The 15,400-nt window shown below is 34.8% G+C and overlaps 1 protein-coding gene across 6 annotated transcripts; it reads right to left on the bottom strand.

Moving 5' to 3' along the window:
- LOC109724645 lies at positions 1,377 to 15,387 on the bottom strand. Of its 6 annotated transcripts, none has more exons than XR_002220007.1 (4): positions 5,389 to 6,351; positions 2,732 to 5,284; positions 2,199 to 2,299; positions 1,377 to 1,878 (listed from the first exon to the last, which is right to left on the bottom strand). XR_002220007.1 is itself a non-coding variant. In XM_020253527.1 (4 exons), exons 3-4 carry the CDS (start codon positions 5,480 to 5,482, stop codon positions 2,949 to 2,951), a joined length of 2,430 nt encoding a protein of 809 aa, XP_020109116.1. In that variant the 5' UTR covers positions 5,483 to 5,497; positions 14,926 to 15,094; positions 15,189 to 15,387; the 3' UTR covers positions 1,377 to 2,948. The 6 variants fall into 6 exon arrangements, 1 of the variants encoding a protein (XP_020109116.1); XR_002220008.1 differs by having other exon boundaries at positions 1,377 to 1,914; XM_020253527.1 differs by adding exons at positions 14,926 to 15,094; positions 15,189 to 15,387 and having other exon boundaries at positions 1,377 to 5,284; positions 5,389 to 5,497.

The raw sequence follows: 15,400 nt of genomic DNA on the forward strand, positions 1-15,400 counted from the left end.
TTTGAATTTAAATTAAAAAATTAGAATTCAATCAAACATTTCGAATTTAATTTATAAATTTAAATTTAATTTAAAATTTAAAATTTTATTTAAATTTTATTTAAAATTTAAATTAAGTTTATGGATTCAAATTGAAATTTGCATTATAATTTTAAGTTGAATTTTAATAAATCAAAATGTAGTTTTATACTTAGAATTATCCGTTCAATTTCAAATTTTAATTTTAGAAAAAATATATTTATTTAAAATTTTGACATCATTTTAAAATTTTGACGTAAATTTTTAATATTTAATTTTCAGTATGAATTTAAACTAATATATTACAAATATAAAATTGATATATTAATTTGATTACTTTTTCGTTATCTATCTGAACCAAACGTAGACAATGAAAATGATTCATTTCGATTTCGATTTAGATGGCGAACCAAACAGAATGAGATAATAAATCATTTCGATTCTGTTTCCAACTTATTCACATTTCAATTCCGATACCGATTCCGACTTCGAACCAAACAACGCACCGTCAGTATCTTCATTATGGATTTCAAGACTCACACTCCTATTAAACTTGATTTAACTGCAATCCAAATGTGAATTGCAAGACTTGCTTTTATAGCAGGGGTCGGCAGAGGTACCGGTCGATTTTGTTGCAACAGCCAGTAAAAGATTAAAATAATTGCTGCTACAGAGTACTCGCTTCTGCGGCAATTGGAAATGCCATTGTGAGTCCAATTTAGCAGGCAATAAAAGTTCTGTAGTCCTTACAATTGCCACTATAAACACAAAACAAATGGATACTAAAATCAAAGGGAGAATATCTAATATGCCCTTCAAAACTTAGAAAATATCTGATATATCCTAGATGACCAAAAGATGCTCTGATTGCACAAAAAATTCGTTCAAATATATTCCTACCCCGAGGATTTACTAGTGGGATTTGAGGTTTAAAATGGTATTTTGGAAAATGAAAGGTAAATTTGAAAATTTTGAATAGTAGAGGGTATATAAGCAAAAGCCCCAACATTAAATTATAGCCACAACTATTCATCGCAAAAAATATGCCTGTGTAACAATAATCACTAGAAATACTATTTAAATTAGTACATACATCATAAGATATATTTCAAATATTCCAGAGGTATCCAATTAATTAAATATTAAAAGCATTATCAAAAGAGGAAACTATGATCGCTGCCACAAATCAATGGCACCAACCCATCAACCTTTTCTACTGAGCAGGTTCAAGACTAATGCAAGCATGCTGTATAGAAAGAGATGAAACTGTTTCTAATCCACACAAATAGCTAGAAATAGAAGAAAACTAAACTAACAACAAAAGTAAGGACACGAAAGAAATTGAAACGAAGCACATGATCATCATCACATATTTTGACAACCAAGGAATTAGTAATTCGGTACACTTACATGGTCTAAACATTTAGCAACTTCCTCTCTCACGGGCACGTCCAGCCAGAACACTAGATTCAACATATCCAAACATGAACAACATGCTTGGTCTGCTTCCTATGTTTCTTAATCTAGCTCACAACTTTTAGAATATAGATAATCTCTCGATTCTCATCATTGTCAGTGGCAAGCTCATCTATACCATTATCACATTCATCAGAACAGGACGATTCATTAGGTATTTTTGCAACCACTTCCACCTGACCACCAATGTACAGTAGCTCTGGTACGTGTCGGCACTGCCTACTAGGGCATAAGTTTAAGGTAGCAGCTATCCTCTGAGGCACAACGAATAGGACATGACCACCATTGTACAGTAGCTCTGGTGTGTGTCGGCACTGCCTACTGCGGCATTAGTTTAAGGTAGCAGCTATCCTCTTGGCACAACGAATAGGACATGAACAAGAACTTGCGTAGAAGAGAGGAATTAAATGAGCAATTTAACTGTTTACAAATAGGGGAACAACGTTCCTTAATTACGTATATAGAGCACAAGAACTACGCAACAGAATATAATATAAGTGGAGTCAATTACAGTCGAAGTGAAAAAAACTAACATTCTGCTTCAAGCAGTAAACTAAGAATGTTGATACTGCTTTAGGCTCAACGTTAGTGAGATCTACCTGTCATCTAATTGTTCAAAGCCTTCTGAAGGGAACAAGCAGAGGTAAAGTATTGCACCCTAAAATACTTGTACATATGCCCATAAATATAGTTCCAGACAATACCTTGACTTGAGAATGACCTTCTTTTTCAAGGTTCTGACCAAGTTTTTTCCTGTAGAGCCCGTAATCCCAAAGTCTTCCTCAGTAGACAATATTCTTCCCTCCTGGAGTGAGCAGCATCAATAAGAGGAATGATAACGAACACCATAAATTGTTCACCAGGGAATTTGGAAAGATGATAGTAGAATGTAGTAGACAATGAAAATTACACCGAGTGCAGTTTATTAAAGTGTAACTAAGCCAACAAAGTAACACAGTTTCTTTAATCACAACTAATATTTAACAAAATCAGCAATTTACAAACTAATGGATGAACCGGCTTTGGAAGCATACGAAACAGGACATAAATCAGTGAAGATGAGCTTGTCTTGCAGCCAAATGTCCATAAAGAAATGCAGATTTTATTGTGTAGATTTTATATTGATCATATATCCCTACTCATTATTGCAGTTGTTTTGTTCCACAGTTTGTGTTCTTTCTAACTATATGCAGAGAGAAAAATCAGACAGTAAAATTTACCACTGAAGCAACCCTACCTCACGGATGCTAAGCTGATTGTCACAGACTAAGTGATGTGATGCTTAAAAAACTTGAACAATTATGATCTGTTCGGATGAATGAATTTTTAACCCACTTAAAAATTTTAAATTGAATTTCTTGTAAAACCCAAAACTACGAACAATAGCGCAACATAACAGGCTACACATTGCGAGCCTCCAAGATAAAACTATCAACATCTCAAGAAGGGAATCATCAACTCAAAGCACCGAACTCAATGGATTGAAGTGAAATATTCCCAAGATACAAATCTTTAACATGCTGGCTGCACAAGCCAATTCGTTTTCCATTCAAACTAGCATGAATTGATACCGCGAAACCTGTCTTCCATCCAGGAAACCGTTGCTTCTCCTTCACATGAAGCGTGTACATGCTTGGTGAAGCATTCATGCATCCCATAACAAAGCAATTGATTACACGAGTCGGAACCCTAACCCTAGATAAAGATAGTAAACATAAACCACTATGAGAAATACCATACATCAAAGCTTCATCATCATGAGCGAAAGGAGAGTCATAACCAATCAATTTCATTTCGGTCTCTAAATCATATCCTGTTGGAATTCCATGTTGGTCCAATTCAAAACGCTTCTCTATTGAAACTTCATGCATACGGTACTTGGCTGCTAATGTCCTAATGCACGATTTCCTAACACAGTCAACTATTAAGAGTTTGATTTCTTCAAAATTGTCAAACTCAGAATACCATCTAAGCCACCGTTTAACTAATCCAGAAAACCAGTTTATGATTAGAGTGTCGTCTTGTAAGACAAGGGCAGAGACATGCCTAGAGAACCCCTCAATGTTCATCAATCCATAACGATAAAGGCTTTTTTTCACATATTTAATAGGTGCTTCCATCTTAGTAATAATATTTTCAGTGGTTGTGGAGCAATTTAGCAATGCAAGGGTCGCAGCTGACTCTGACGAAACATATTCTTTGGCCTTTATTTGGAAATTGTAAAATGAGTCTCTCAAGTCTTGTGGTAGTGCTGGTTCAGCGATTTGTTTGGATAGAAGAACATCTTCATTTGCTTCAGTTTTGGCTTTAATATCTTGCATCCAGATGTTCAGCAAGGACTTAAACCAGTGGTCAGTTTTCATTCCCTCTTTACGAAATTGAGAAATATGATCCAACAATGGAGAGCTTAGACCGAGTTGCTTGATCTCAGATTCCTTGATCCTTCTTAAACCATGTGCAAGCCACTTCTTGCCTATTCTTAGATTCATAGCATCCCATATTTCCTGCTTCTGAGAAGCAAAAAGCGAGACCTTGTCCTTCAACTTGTGCACCGCTTTTAATGCAGTACTTTCTTTTTCAGTCACCCGGACAACTGTACCAGCAAATTGCAAACTGCAGGAATTCTTACTGACTGTCATTAGATCCACTTTATCCTCCACATCCAAGAAAAGTGAGTTGTTCAAGTAAGCTATAACTTCAGTTTTTACATCTTGTGCAACATCTTTGGATCCAAAGATTGCAATAAAAATCTCATCCATATATCTACATGCAAAAATTCTTGTCCCTACACCATCTTTTATTTGCTTCTCATTTGTATCATCTCTGTCTTTTATTTGCCTTTGAAACCAGCGGCGTAAGTTTGAGCCATCAACATTTTTAACATTATTTTTATCTGAACGAAGTGCTTCATATCTCATGCTTATTCTGAATAATTCACGATCTAAAACATCAAGATAAATGTTCATAAGGATCGGTGAGAGGACACCTTCTTGCGGAAGTCCATGTCCCTTGGGATAGCCTCCAAACACCATGTTGAGCACTCGAGCATTAAACAAACTCTGAATGAAGCTGATCAAGTGAGCATCTTCAATCTTCTCCTTGAATTCTAAAATGAGCTTAGAAAGGATTATCCCATTAGCCTCTTTGTTCATAGGAATTGTAAAGCACCAATCAGGTCTTCCAATCTCTTCACAGATAAATCTAAGAGCCGATCGGCACCCTCTTCCACTTCTGCAACCATGAGAAATCTTAGAGAAGTGAGGCCTAAATACCACCTCAAGAACTACACGTATTGCTTCTTGAATTACTTTCAGTTTTAACCTAGGGAGGACCAAGCACTCTTTTCTACTACCCTTTGCAATTATCACTATGGTATTACCTTCGATATCAAAATCCCCACTTTCAAGCTGCTCGGCCAAGGAATTAAAACAAACATCATGTCTTCTAGAAGCCAAATCAACATTCGAGTTGAGACATATAATATCATAAGCATCACGGAGAGAATCAGGGTTGGCAACCACAGTACCCATAAGATCATGAAACTTCCCATTCAGAAATTGCGCCTTGACCTTCTTCTTAATCCGGAGCTCGATCAATCTCTTCTGCTCCATCCGTGACAAGGGCTTTTGCCGGTCTACAGTGAATTCTTCTTGAAGACAAGCTAAGCTCTTTGCCAATGAGAATGGCACCCTGCCCGTATGTTGTCTTCGTGTGACATCCTCTCCAGCCTCTTCAACTTCATCGAGCAAGAAATGTGCATTGTAGGATCGAGACACTTCGCGACAGTTTCCTAACGCACCAATAAAAAAGATCTTAATTACACTGAAATACTAACTAAAGATAAGCTAGACAATAAAAATTATGAAAGAAATGCAAAATGCGGTTGTAGATTACCAAAATAAACTGCAAATGAGTTGGATATGCTGCTAACTCTTGGAAAAAAATGGGTTGCTCTATTGCGGCTTCTCATGCATGCCCCCAACAACATCTCATTATTTAGGACCTGTTTGGCAACTCTAGAATTTAAACAGAGATTTATATTCCATAGTAATAGGTTAGTACCAACTCCTGAATACGCTAGGATTTTTTACTCTTTTTTTCAGTGCTTGGATAAAATACCATATTTTTCACAGGATTAGAAAAACAGCTAGTTTTTCCAAAACTAGCCGTTAGTTTTTTCAAAAATTAAAGCGTCTATAAGTGCCCATAACTTGTCCAAAATATGCCAAAATAACCTATCATTCCTTCTTTCTCTTCATATTCAGTATATTCAACTTTTTCCATTTCAATATCTTCTATTACTTATACTTTTGTATAAAAATCATGGAATGAAGTGGTTAGAGAAGGATTCAGCAAAGTGATGACAGGTTCATGGCAATTATTCTTTCCTATGATGGCAATTAATGTCAGGACGCCCATCCACACTTCCATCCTACCTAAAGCAAATTACGTTAACGAAATTCTTCACGACTATGAAAGTAGATGCAAGAGAGGGTTTCGAATGGAGGCCAATGTTCCAAAATGCTGTAGCTGACTTCATGCCGTTACCCACCGCATAGTGTATATGCAATATGCGGGCGCACATACAGTCCAGCTATTAAAATATAAAAAGATATTTATATGTATTAAAAATATACATGTACTTCCTTAAAAAAGCTAAATAAATAAAGTAACAATTCAAAATTCATAAGTTGAAATAATTAATTTTACGTAACAGATCTCATGTGCCCCCTCAACTTTATTTTGATTGATTGAAATCTTCTGGGCTTTTTTCTAAAAAAAATTTGATCGAAAGATTTTAGTATTTTACTCAATTAATTAAATTAAATGTTTATAAAATTTTAAAATCATAAAATTCTTAGCTAATTCTATAGTTTTAATATTTTAATTAATATTTGGCAAATAAATTTAAATTCAGTTAATAACTAACAAAGTAATTAAATGTTAAAAAATTATCAAGTTTTAGATAAATTAAAAAATCACAAAATGCTACTGTCAAGGGGGCCTTTCCAAAATGACCTACAGTTCAGGGTGTTCGGAGAGAGAGAGGAAGAGAGACCAAAACAAAGAGAGAGGACTTTTTTTCAAATAAACCCTTAAAATTTATAATTTGCCAAATGACCCTATCAAAATTTTATTTGGCCATAACCCTATTTTGTCCAACTCAGTACAAAGGTGGAAGAACAATTAGGAAACAGTGAATAGTTCGCCATCTTTAATAAATTTAAAAGACGGTGAATTCTTTATCATCTTTTCCTTTAGATAGAAAGTTGTAAACGAGTCGCCGTTTCTTTCTATTTCCTATATAGAATCCCAAAAACCACATAAAAATTTCAACGAATCACATACAATCTTACAACCCAAAAAATCCTAACAACCTATAGTACAATCCTAACAATCAAACAAAAATTCCAATAATCCATATACAATCCTAACTACCTCACAAAAATCCTCACAACCTATACAAAACAACGATAACAATCTGAAAGTAAGGAATAATTCACTGCTTTTTAAAGACAGTGAATGATTCACCGCCATTCTCATTTTTATCCAACATGTCACTGAGTTGGCAAGAAAAGGATTAGTTGGCCAAATAAAATTTTGGAAGAGTCATTTGGTCAATTATAAAAAAAATTTTCAATTATAATTTTTTTAAGGATTATTTTATAAAGGAGCTTTTGCTTATTTACCCCTTACTACTATTCAAAATTTTCAAATTTATCCCAACATTATCAAAATACCCTTCTAAAACCTAATCCCAATAGTAAACCTTGGGAAAAATAGGGATATTTGAAGGAATTTTCTTAAAATCAATGTGTATTTTGGCCCTCCAAGGATAAATAATATACTTTTGAAGTTTTGAGGGCATATTAGATATTTTAACCCTTTTATTAAAGTAGTCCTGACAGAGATCATAGGCATAATGGTGTATGTAGTAGGCCTGTCAACGAGTCAAACACGAGCGAGCTTGAGCTTGGCTCGAGTGTTCGGCTCGAGCTCATGACGAGCTCAAAAAGTCCAGCTCGTGATCAACTCGCAATTTATTAGGGCTAGCTTGTGTTTGACTGGTTAGCTCGATTAATCAATGCAACCTCGTTAGTCATTAACTCGTTAGCTCGTTAGCTCGTGACTCGGCTCGTTAGCTCATGTCCGTGTTCAGCTGGTTAGTTCAATTAGAAATTAAAATACATTTTGAAGGTAAAAGACATTGACAACAAAGAATGGATAGAAAAAAATTAATCTGCAGCAAATCACAATAATTTACAAGTAAACATGACAATGTAAAATCCATTACTATCTAGTACATTGTCAAAATGAAAAAACATTACAACACAACAATTTAAAATGTATTTTAAAATATAAAACATTAACAACAAAGAGTAGCCAGACAAAAACCAATATGCAGCAAATCGTAACATAAAAATTCAAAACCCAACACATTGCCTAAACAAAAGTTACAACATAATACAATTTAACTCATCCTAATTTAACACATTGAAAATTAGGATTCAATGCCTTGCACAACATATTGAATCATGTGTGCTCAAACATCAGAAATGGATATTCATGAACTATAATCATCTTAGCCATAATTTCTCGAATTTTAAAGGTATCGTAAAATGCAGTAGGGCCAAAGTAGACAACTAGAAATTCTACCCCATTATCTAGAGCTTCACTTGGTGTTAAAATTGATTAAAACTTGATCTTTAGCTGATTTTCAAGTAAAAACACTCATTCATATGCCTTTTTAGTTGTGTGGTGGTGCCCATCTTTGGTTTTGAATACTTCGTTTTACAATATTTGCATCTAATCTTTTTCACTAAGACTATATTCCCAAGAACTTCTACTTCTTCAAAACATTCTCAAACCTTAGAAATTTTTTTTATGACTTTTCTTTCCTTATAGTTCATTTCAATCTCTTCCACACATTATTATCAGTTGTTTCATCTTTCTCTTGGGTATCAGATGGTTCATTAGTGCCAACAATAGATGCTAATTGTTGAGATGAATAAGGATGTAGGAAACTTGGAGACTATGTTGCACAAATACAAATACAAGGATACGGATACAACACGACACGACACGGATAAGGTGATACGGCAATGCCTAAAAACTATAGGGTATGATGCGCCGGGTATACTTGAATAATATATTATTTTCAATATATTTAGATATTATATTGATTATATATAATGATATATTGAGGACAATCAAGATATTTGGATTGGAGTATATTAAGGAATATATATACATTAACTTGTATAATTGATCTACATCTGTTCATAAAAAAAGAAAAAGATAATCAATCGTATGAAATAATAATTCAACAAGTATGAACCAACTATCGTCCAATTTAATCAAATGATAACAATCGAAATTTAGCACAAACTATATAATTAGCCATTCAACATATGTCTGTTTTATTAGGTTCTATTATATTATACATTAATAAAAGAATATATGCTAACAATATAATAGAAGAAGAAAAAAAATCATTCTCTATGGCCTTTGTTAATTAGTGCTAGGTTGACAAATTAGACGAAAGATAGTAAAAGAGAAGCGGTAAAGGACTGAACCATAGTTTAACACTCTGTGGAGAGAAAGCAAGAGAGATGGGAACTGTGTATGTTTATTTTCAACCATTCAAAAGTAAAAAGATAGAAGAAATGACAAACTGAAGAGAGATTGGCATTTTTGTCACTCTTTTTCTTATTTCCAATGGGTTTAAATGTGTATTTTTGGAAAAAATTTTGAGTTCCAATCATTATAGACCAAAAAATAACCTGATTGTATCCCCCGAATCCTTCCCGTATTCGAGCCGTATCCGATATTTTTTTATTTTTTAAAAATATTGGACATTCCATTCCCGTATTGGACATGTATCAATATCCGATATGGGAACGACATGAAATTTGAAGTATCCGTGCTTCATAGCTTGGAGAAGACAGAGCTAAAAGACACATATAGATTGACAAATAAATATATACTAAAGAACAATAATATGCAAAATAAATAAATATGATTCATGCAAGAAATGGCAACTGTGTATGTGCTGAAACTTAACAAAGAAAGAAAGTTCAATTGCCATGTGATTCATTAAAATAGGGAACTACTTATGGACCATGTGATTCATTCAAATAGGGAATAACTTATAATAAACTTCTTACATTTCAAATGTAATTGTGCAAAACATGTGAATCTATAAACATTCAACGAAAACGTATAATGAAAACATACGATTGTGATGTATTTGATTCTAAAACCCCTACTTAATACAGCTACTTTCTATGATCAAACATTCAAAACTGAAAACTCCTATTCAAACAGCTGTTATATACAATCAAATTCAACAAAAACATACAAATTTACAAGCACTAGTCCATATTCCATAATGATGTATTTGATTCTAAAACTAAAAAGTGAAGAGAAGGCAACAAATAATTTTAGTATCACAGGTAGTACGCACATGGGTCTACAACTTTATGATTTCTGTTTCAAATTATTCCAAATTGCAGTTTTATAAGTCCTCTAAGTAAGCTACTAATTTTCGCCTGTCTTTCTTCAAGTTGTCTCTTTGTTCAACTTAATACATCTTCAAGTTCTTTGAATGTCTTTCTATTGCTGGAAAGATTAGACTCCAGTTTGTTGTAAGCAATCCTCGACTTCCAAAAAAATGCAGAATGATAAATACAACCTTTAAAATGGAAAAGAGATATCAATGTTCAAATTAGAAAATTTTGGAATAACTACAAGACCATAAAAATAAAAATAAAAAAAGTTATCAGTGAATGAACATACACACTCTATTTTGTACCTTGAGAAATCTAAATTAAAAAGTTTCTCTTTGATTGTTCAATTGAGACGCGTAAACCAATTGAATTATCAGAATTAGACAATCTATACAAATATATAAATCGGCAATTTGTCGGTTCCACGTGTCGTCCTCTACATAAACCTTACCCTTTCTCTTTTCTCTCTACTATTCTTTCTGTAGGCTATTATAGGCCTTAACCCTAGCCCACTAATTTCTTCTGCAGACTTTTTTCCCTCTTCCATTCTTTCTCCATACTACTATAGACCTTAGCCCTAACCCTCGAATTTCTTCTACAGATCTTATTCCTCTTTCTAATTCTTTTCCCTACAGGCCTACAACCCTACCTCTCCCTTTCTACCTCTCTCTCCCTTTTCCCTCGACCGCGGCCCCTCGAGCACCCTTCCAGATCTTCCCCTCTCCGTGGCCCTTCACGCACCCTTCAGGCTCTTCTTGGAGACCTATAGAGCTATTCCTGCAGGCCGATAATCCTCCTGCAGATCTTCCCCTCGCCGCCGCGCACATGGCAACTTGCTTCGTGATGGAAGCACTCGTGATGATTACTCATGATATCGGTCAGCAAGCAGCATGAGTTTTTTATTTGATTGCGTGCTATGATGAACTCTATTGCTCCTCCCTACCTGGTAGGTCTGCGATTTTAGATGATCAATCATTTCATCACCCTTAAGGGATTCCTAATTTAAAAAATGGTACAAGCCATTTTTAGCCTTATTCTTTTTCCTTAAGTGTAGCATTTGTGTAATTCCTTTTTTTTTTAAGTGCACTTCCTCCTACTACTATCTCTCAGTTGTTCCCAAAGATAGCCAAAGGCAGCATTTCCCCTATTGCTTGCTCAAGATTGCATCATTGCAGCTAACGAGTGGTTCCTCAAGCTTTCTTGAAAGGTTTGAACTACTTTTACAGGTTTGAGCTAATTTTACAATATTCTTCATGTGGGCTCAAGTTTTCTTTTAAGGTTTGCACTAATTTTACAATATTTTTATGTGTTTCTTTTTCATAATCTAAATAATCATGAGTTTCCCAAGTTTATTTTCCTCATTATTTCGTACTTATTCTTGCTTTAAATAAATTTATGCTAGCTTCCTAACTTATCTTCTTTCTTCTTATATTGGTTTATGGTTACTTATAATAGTTTCTAATGGTAATATTTTTTTGAGAATTTGCAATTTTCCTATGAGAAAATGCATTCCTCTTTCACACTGTACTTTAGCATTACTGTAAAAGTGTTGGAATTAACTCATCGTCTTTCACACTGTTCGCATTCCTCTTGCTCCAAGGTATTAGACCCAAATGAATGTTGGTCTCGCTTTTAATTGGTTACAAGAATTTTTCAAATCCTTTACCAATATTGACGGATCCTTTTTTCTGATTTTCTCTCGGTTAGAATACTACTTTTTATTTCTTAATATTTCTTACTTATTCTTCTCTTCTACTTATATTTCTACCTGCTATGCATACTTTTTTGCTTTACATAAATTTATGTTCACTTCCCAGCTTATCTTCTGTTTTAAAACATTTATTTACTGTTATTTTTAATAGTTTCTAATGGTAAAGTTTTTTTGAGAATGTTCAATTTTCCTATGAGAATGTGCATTCCTTCTTTACCACTGTATTTTAGCATGATTGTAAAGGCAATTGAAACAACCGACCACCTTCTACACTATTGATGTTCGGTTGCTTAAGGAATTAGGCCACAATCAAATGTTGGTCTTCTTACTGATCGGTTATGAGAATATTCAGAAATTCTTTGCCAATGTTGAGGAATCTGTTGCTTCCTCATCTTTTGGTGACGGCTTACCTATAGTTTCTTTTGTATACTTACAGCCTGCTTGCTGATTTTTGGTTAGTCAAGAATGCAGCAATTGGGCCGCAGTTGGATACTGCTTCTTGACTCTATTTGCTCAGATTTATTCTCATAGATAGGAGAATGCAGCATTACTGTGACAGTGAGGGGAAGAAAGTAGCATGATTCTTTTGTATGCTTCCTGTGACCACCTAAATTGAGGGTGCATTTGCCAAAAAATAAGAGACCCTGTCGAATTCTGGTTTGCTTCCAATCAATGATGAAAATTCTCAGCAAGAATCAATATTGGATGTCCAATTGGTTTTGGTGGTAGAGAACAAATGAATGTCCATTTTTCTTTGGATCAGTGATGAGGAGTACTTGAGAATTTTACAATATTGACAGCCCTATTGCATTATCATCTTTTTTCCACTGCTTCCTCATGATTCATTGGCTGCTAATATGAGAATTAGACCACAATTGAAATTGTCTAGCTGGGAATTTCCTGAGATATTTTTCGCAAAACCATAATCATATTGCTTTCTTTGGTCGAAGCGTAGGTCTTGCTTTGGTTCAATGACGAAAATTTGCTGAGATCCTTTTAAAGAGCCCATGATTGATTGTTTTTTCTTACTATTTACTATGCCGATTTTTTTTTTTTCATCTGCTTGCCCATATTTAAAAATTTTTCGTCGAGCATACTTACTCCCACTCCCTCTCTTTACTACTTCCTAACACTTTTTTATATTCACCTTTTAATGTTTCACATGAACTGTTACAGTTTTGTGCACTATTTTTTTTCCAACAACTTTTTCTGCTTTTTCAAGCTTTTTGTTGGAATTGTTTTACTTATTATTTTCTATGCGGCTTCTAAAATTTCTTGAAATTTTCTTCCTATGTGTATTTGATGTGTCTTACAACGCCCCATTCTACGTGAATTGTTTTGGGGGGGACACAGGACCAATACCAACCATACCCAAATGCCTTATTATATTCCTACTTTTGACATAGAGGATGTCAAAGATATGTGGTTCCGGTCAAAACTGCAGAAGCCCAGGTTTTCTACAAACTCAGTATGTGGGAATGCTATTCCAGCACTTATAGATCTCAACTATGACTTAACGTGATCCATGACAGAGGATTGTAGTTAGCATATATTAACATATTATAAAGTCTCGAGTACAAGTACTTCTGGTGAATCTAATCTAATTTTGTAAACTATGAATTACAATCTATGCTTCACATTTCATCTTGAGTATCTCTTTGCCATTTTTTTGTGCCAATGCTTTTTCTTTTTCTTTGAGCAGAGCCAACAGCAGAAATGTTACAAAAATTAATGGTATATTTAGATAACTTCTTAATTGAAACAAAATGTGCTCACTACTGATGCTTTGACTAGGAGTTTATATTCAATCTTCAAGAGTATAGAGTGGTTTGTTATATTCAATTCTTTAAAGTGGCGCATAGTGAGTGCTCCATCGCTGTGTAAGAGTAGAGAGTAATATTATATTACATGAAGATGTAAAACAAGTCACATTTACCCATTGTTTATTGTTGATTTTTCTTCTAATTGTTTGGCGATTTTCTTCACAATGTGGACTGGGTTAAGTGCTTGAAACTGCTTTGCCTTGCAGGTAAGAGATTGTCATAATCTAAACACTTTGTATGTCCGCGTAATTGCTGGTGAACACACCCAATTTTCTCTAAATTTTGCTAACAAGCGAAATTTCAGTCTGTTTTATATAGGTGATTCTCTTAATTTTTTTTGTTAGCATGATTTCTTTATTTTGCAGCTTCCTATGACTACCTAAATAGAAGGTGCATTTGCTATAGGAGAACCCACTCGAATTCTGGTTTGCTTCCTGTGACTACCTACTTACTCTGGACTTGTTTGTTTCTAACTTGCTATCTCTATTGTTTAGGAGCTTTTATGAGTTTGTTGTAATTACCTATCTTTTTTTGAGGCATTACTTATGGATTTCTAGGTGCGTTCTTATAGGTGTTTTCAACCTTTTATGAGTTTGTTGTAATTGCCTATCTTTTTTTGAGGCATTAATTATGGTTTACTATGCATCTCCCCTTTTTGACTACGGGTGTTAACTTAGTGACACGTTTATACATTTTGTTAGTACCGCAACTGCATATTTAGAGAAGCTTCTCTATGTACTAGGTGACTCCCATATTTCTATGTGATATTTATGTAATATTGGTAAATTTATGTTTTTCTTTTCTTTTGCTGTAAAGTCATTGAATAATCTCTATAGCAGTTCTACCCAGTCATTTGATAATTTGTCCGAAATCCCACATAATAAAAGGCAACGTCTTAGGTAATTCATAGCATAGATTGATTTCTTATTAATTGTACCAATTTCCTACCCAAATATTTAACAAAATTACATTTGAATTTATTTGATTTTATTTGCAGTTTTGGTGAGACCGGGGGATCAAACAAAGACGAGAAGTGGAGAATTAGTTTGATATGTGTAATAGATGTTTTTGGATATATGATATGTGTCAAACTTTAATATGTAATAACTAAGGTACTTTTCTAATATATGATATAAGTCAAATTTAGACATTTTGGGTATGTACTATCTAGGGAACTAATCTAATGTAGGATGCAAATCAAAATTTTAAAAATATTTGATGTTAAATGCTTAATTCAGGAAGCAAATTTTAACTATTGAAAAAAAGAATAACCGCCGCGAAGCACGGGCCCTAAACTAGTACATCATAAACTAAGGGATATATGAGTAGCGGCAGCGATCATGTGCTGTCAAAGGAGATACTAGAATATAAATAAAGTTAAACTCACGAAAGCGCCGAGCTCGGGGGCAGGAGGAGGAGGCGCCGAGCTCAAAGGAGAGGACGATACGCGGAGGGGCGATCTTTCGGCGGTGGATGTCGCGAAAGAGGCGCTGCTCGCCTCGTTCGAAGCAGTCGTTGGCGAATTCCCACCGATCCAGCACGATCTACCTAAATCCCTGTCAAAAAATCACAACTAGATCCTAATTAGAGGCCAAGGTCTCCGAAATCGATCGATCGACGAAGCTGGAGAAGTTGTTGTGCTTGAAATACTTGGGAGTGGAGGTCGCGGGCGAACTCGACGAGGCGCCACACGATGCAGGCGGCGAGGCGAGGAGAGACGACTTGTCAACGGCGTGGTTTTCCACGAGCGGCTGCGGCGGCGGCGGCGGAGAGAGACGAGTGGGAGCGGCGGAGCTGTGATGTTGAGGGAGGCTGTGCCGTTGGGAGCACGTACGGTTTGGAACTTGGAAGGGTTAAGAAGG

This window comes from Ananas comosus, linkage group 19, assembly GCF_001540865.1.
Source record: "Ananas comosus cultivar F153 linkage group 19, ASM154086v1, whole genome shotgun sequence".
Classification (NCBI taxonomy): Eukaryota; Viridiplantae; Streptophyta; class Magnoliopsida; order Poales; family Bromeliaceae; genus Ananas; species Ananas comosus.

Bases quoted from the DNA above. Each gene is read 5' to 3' on its own strand.
- LOC109724645 (XM_020253527.1), bottom strand. From the start codon at position 5,482: ATGTTGTTGGGGGCATGCATGAGAAGCCGCAATAGAGCAACCCATTTT. The intron at 5,285-5,388 runs GTAATCTACAAC...TTGGTGCGTTAG, and splicing joins CTCATTTGCAGTTTATTTTG to GAAACTGTCGCGAAGTGTCT.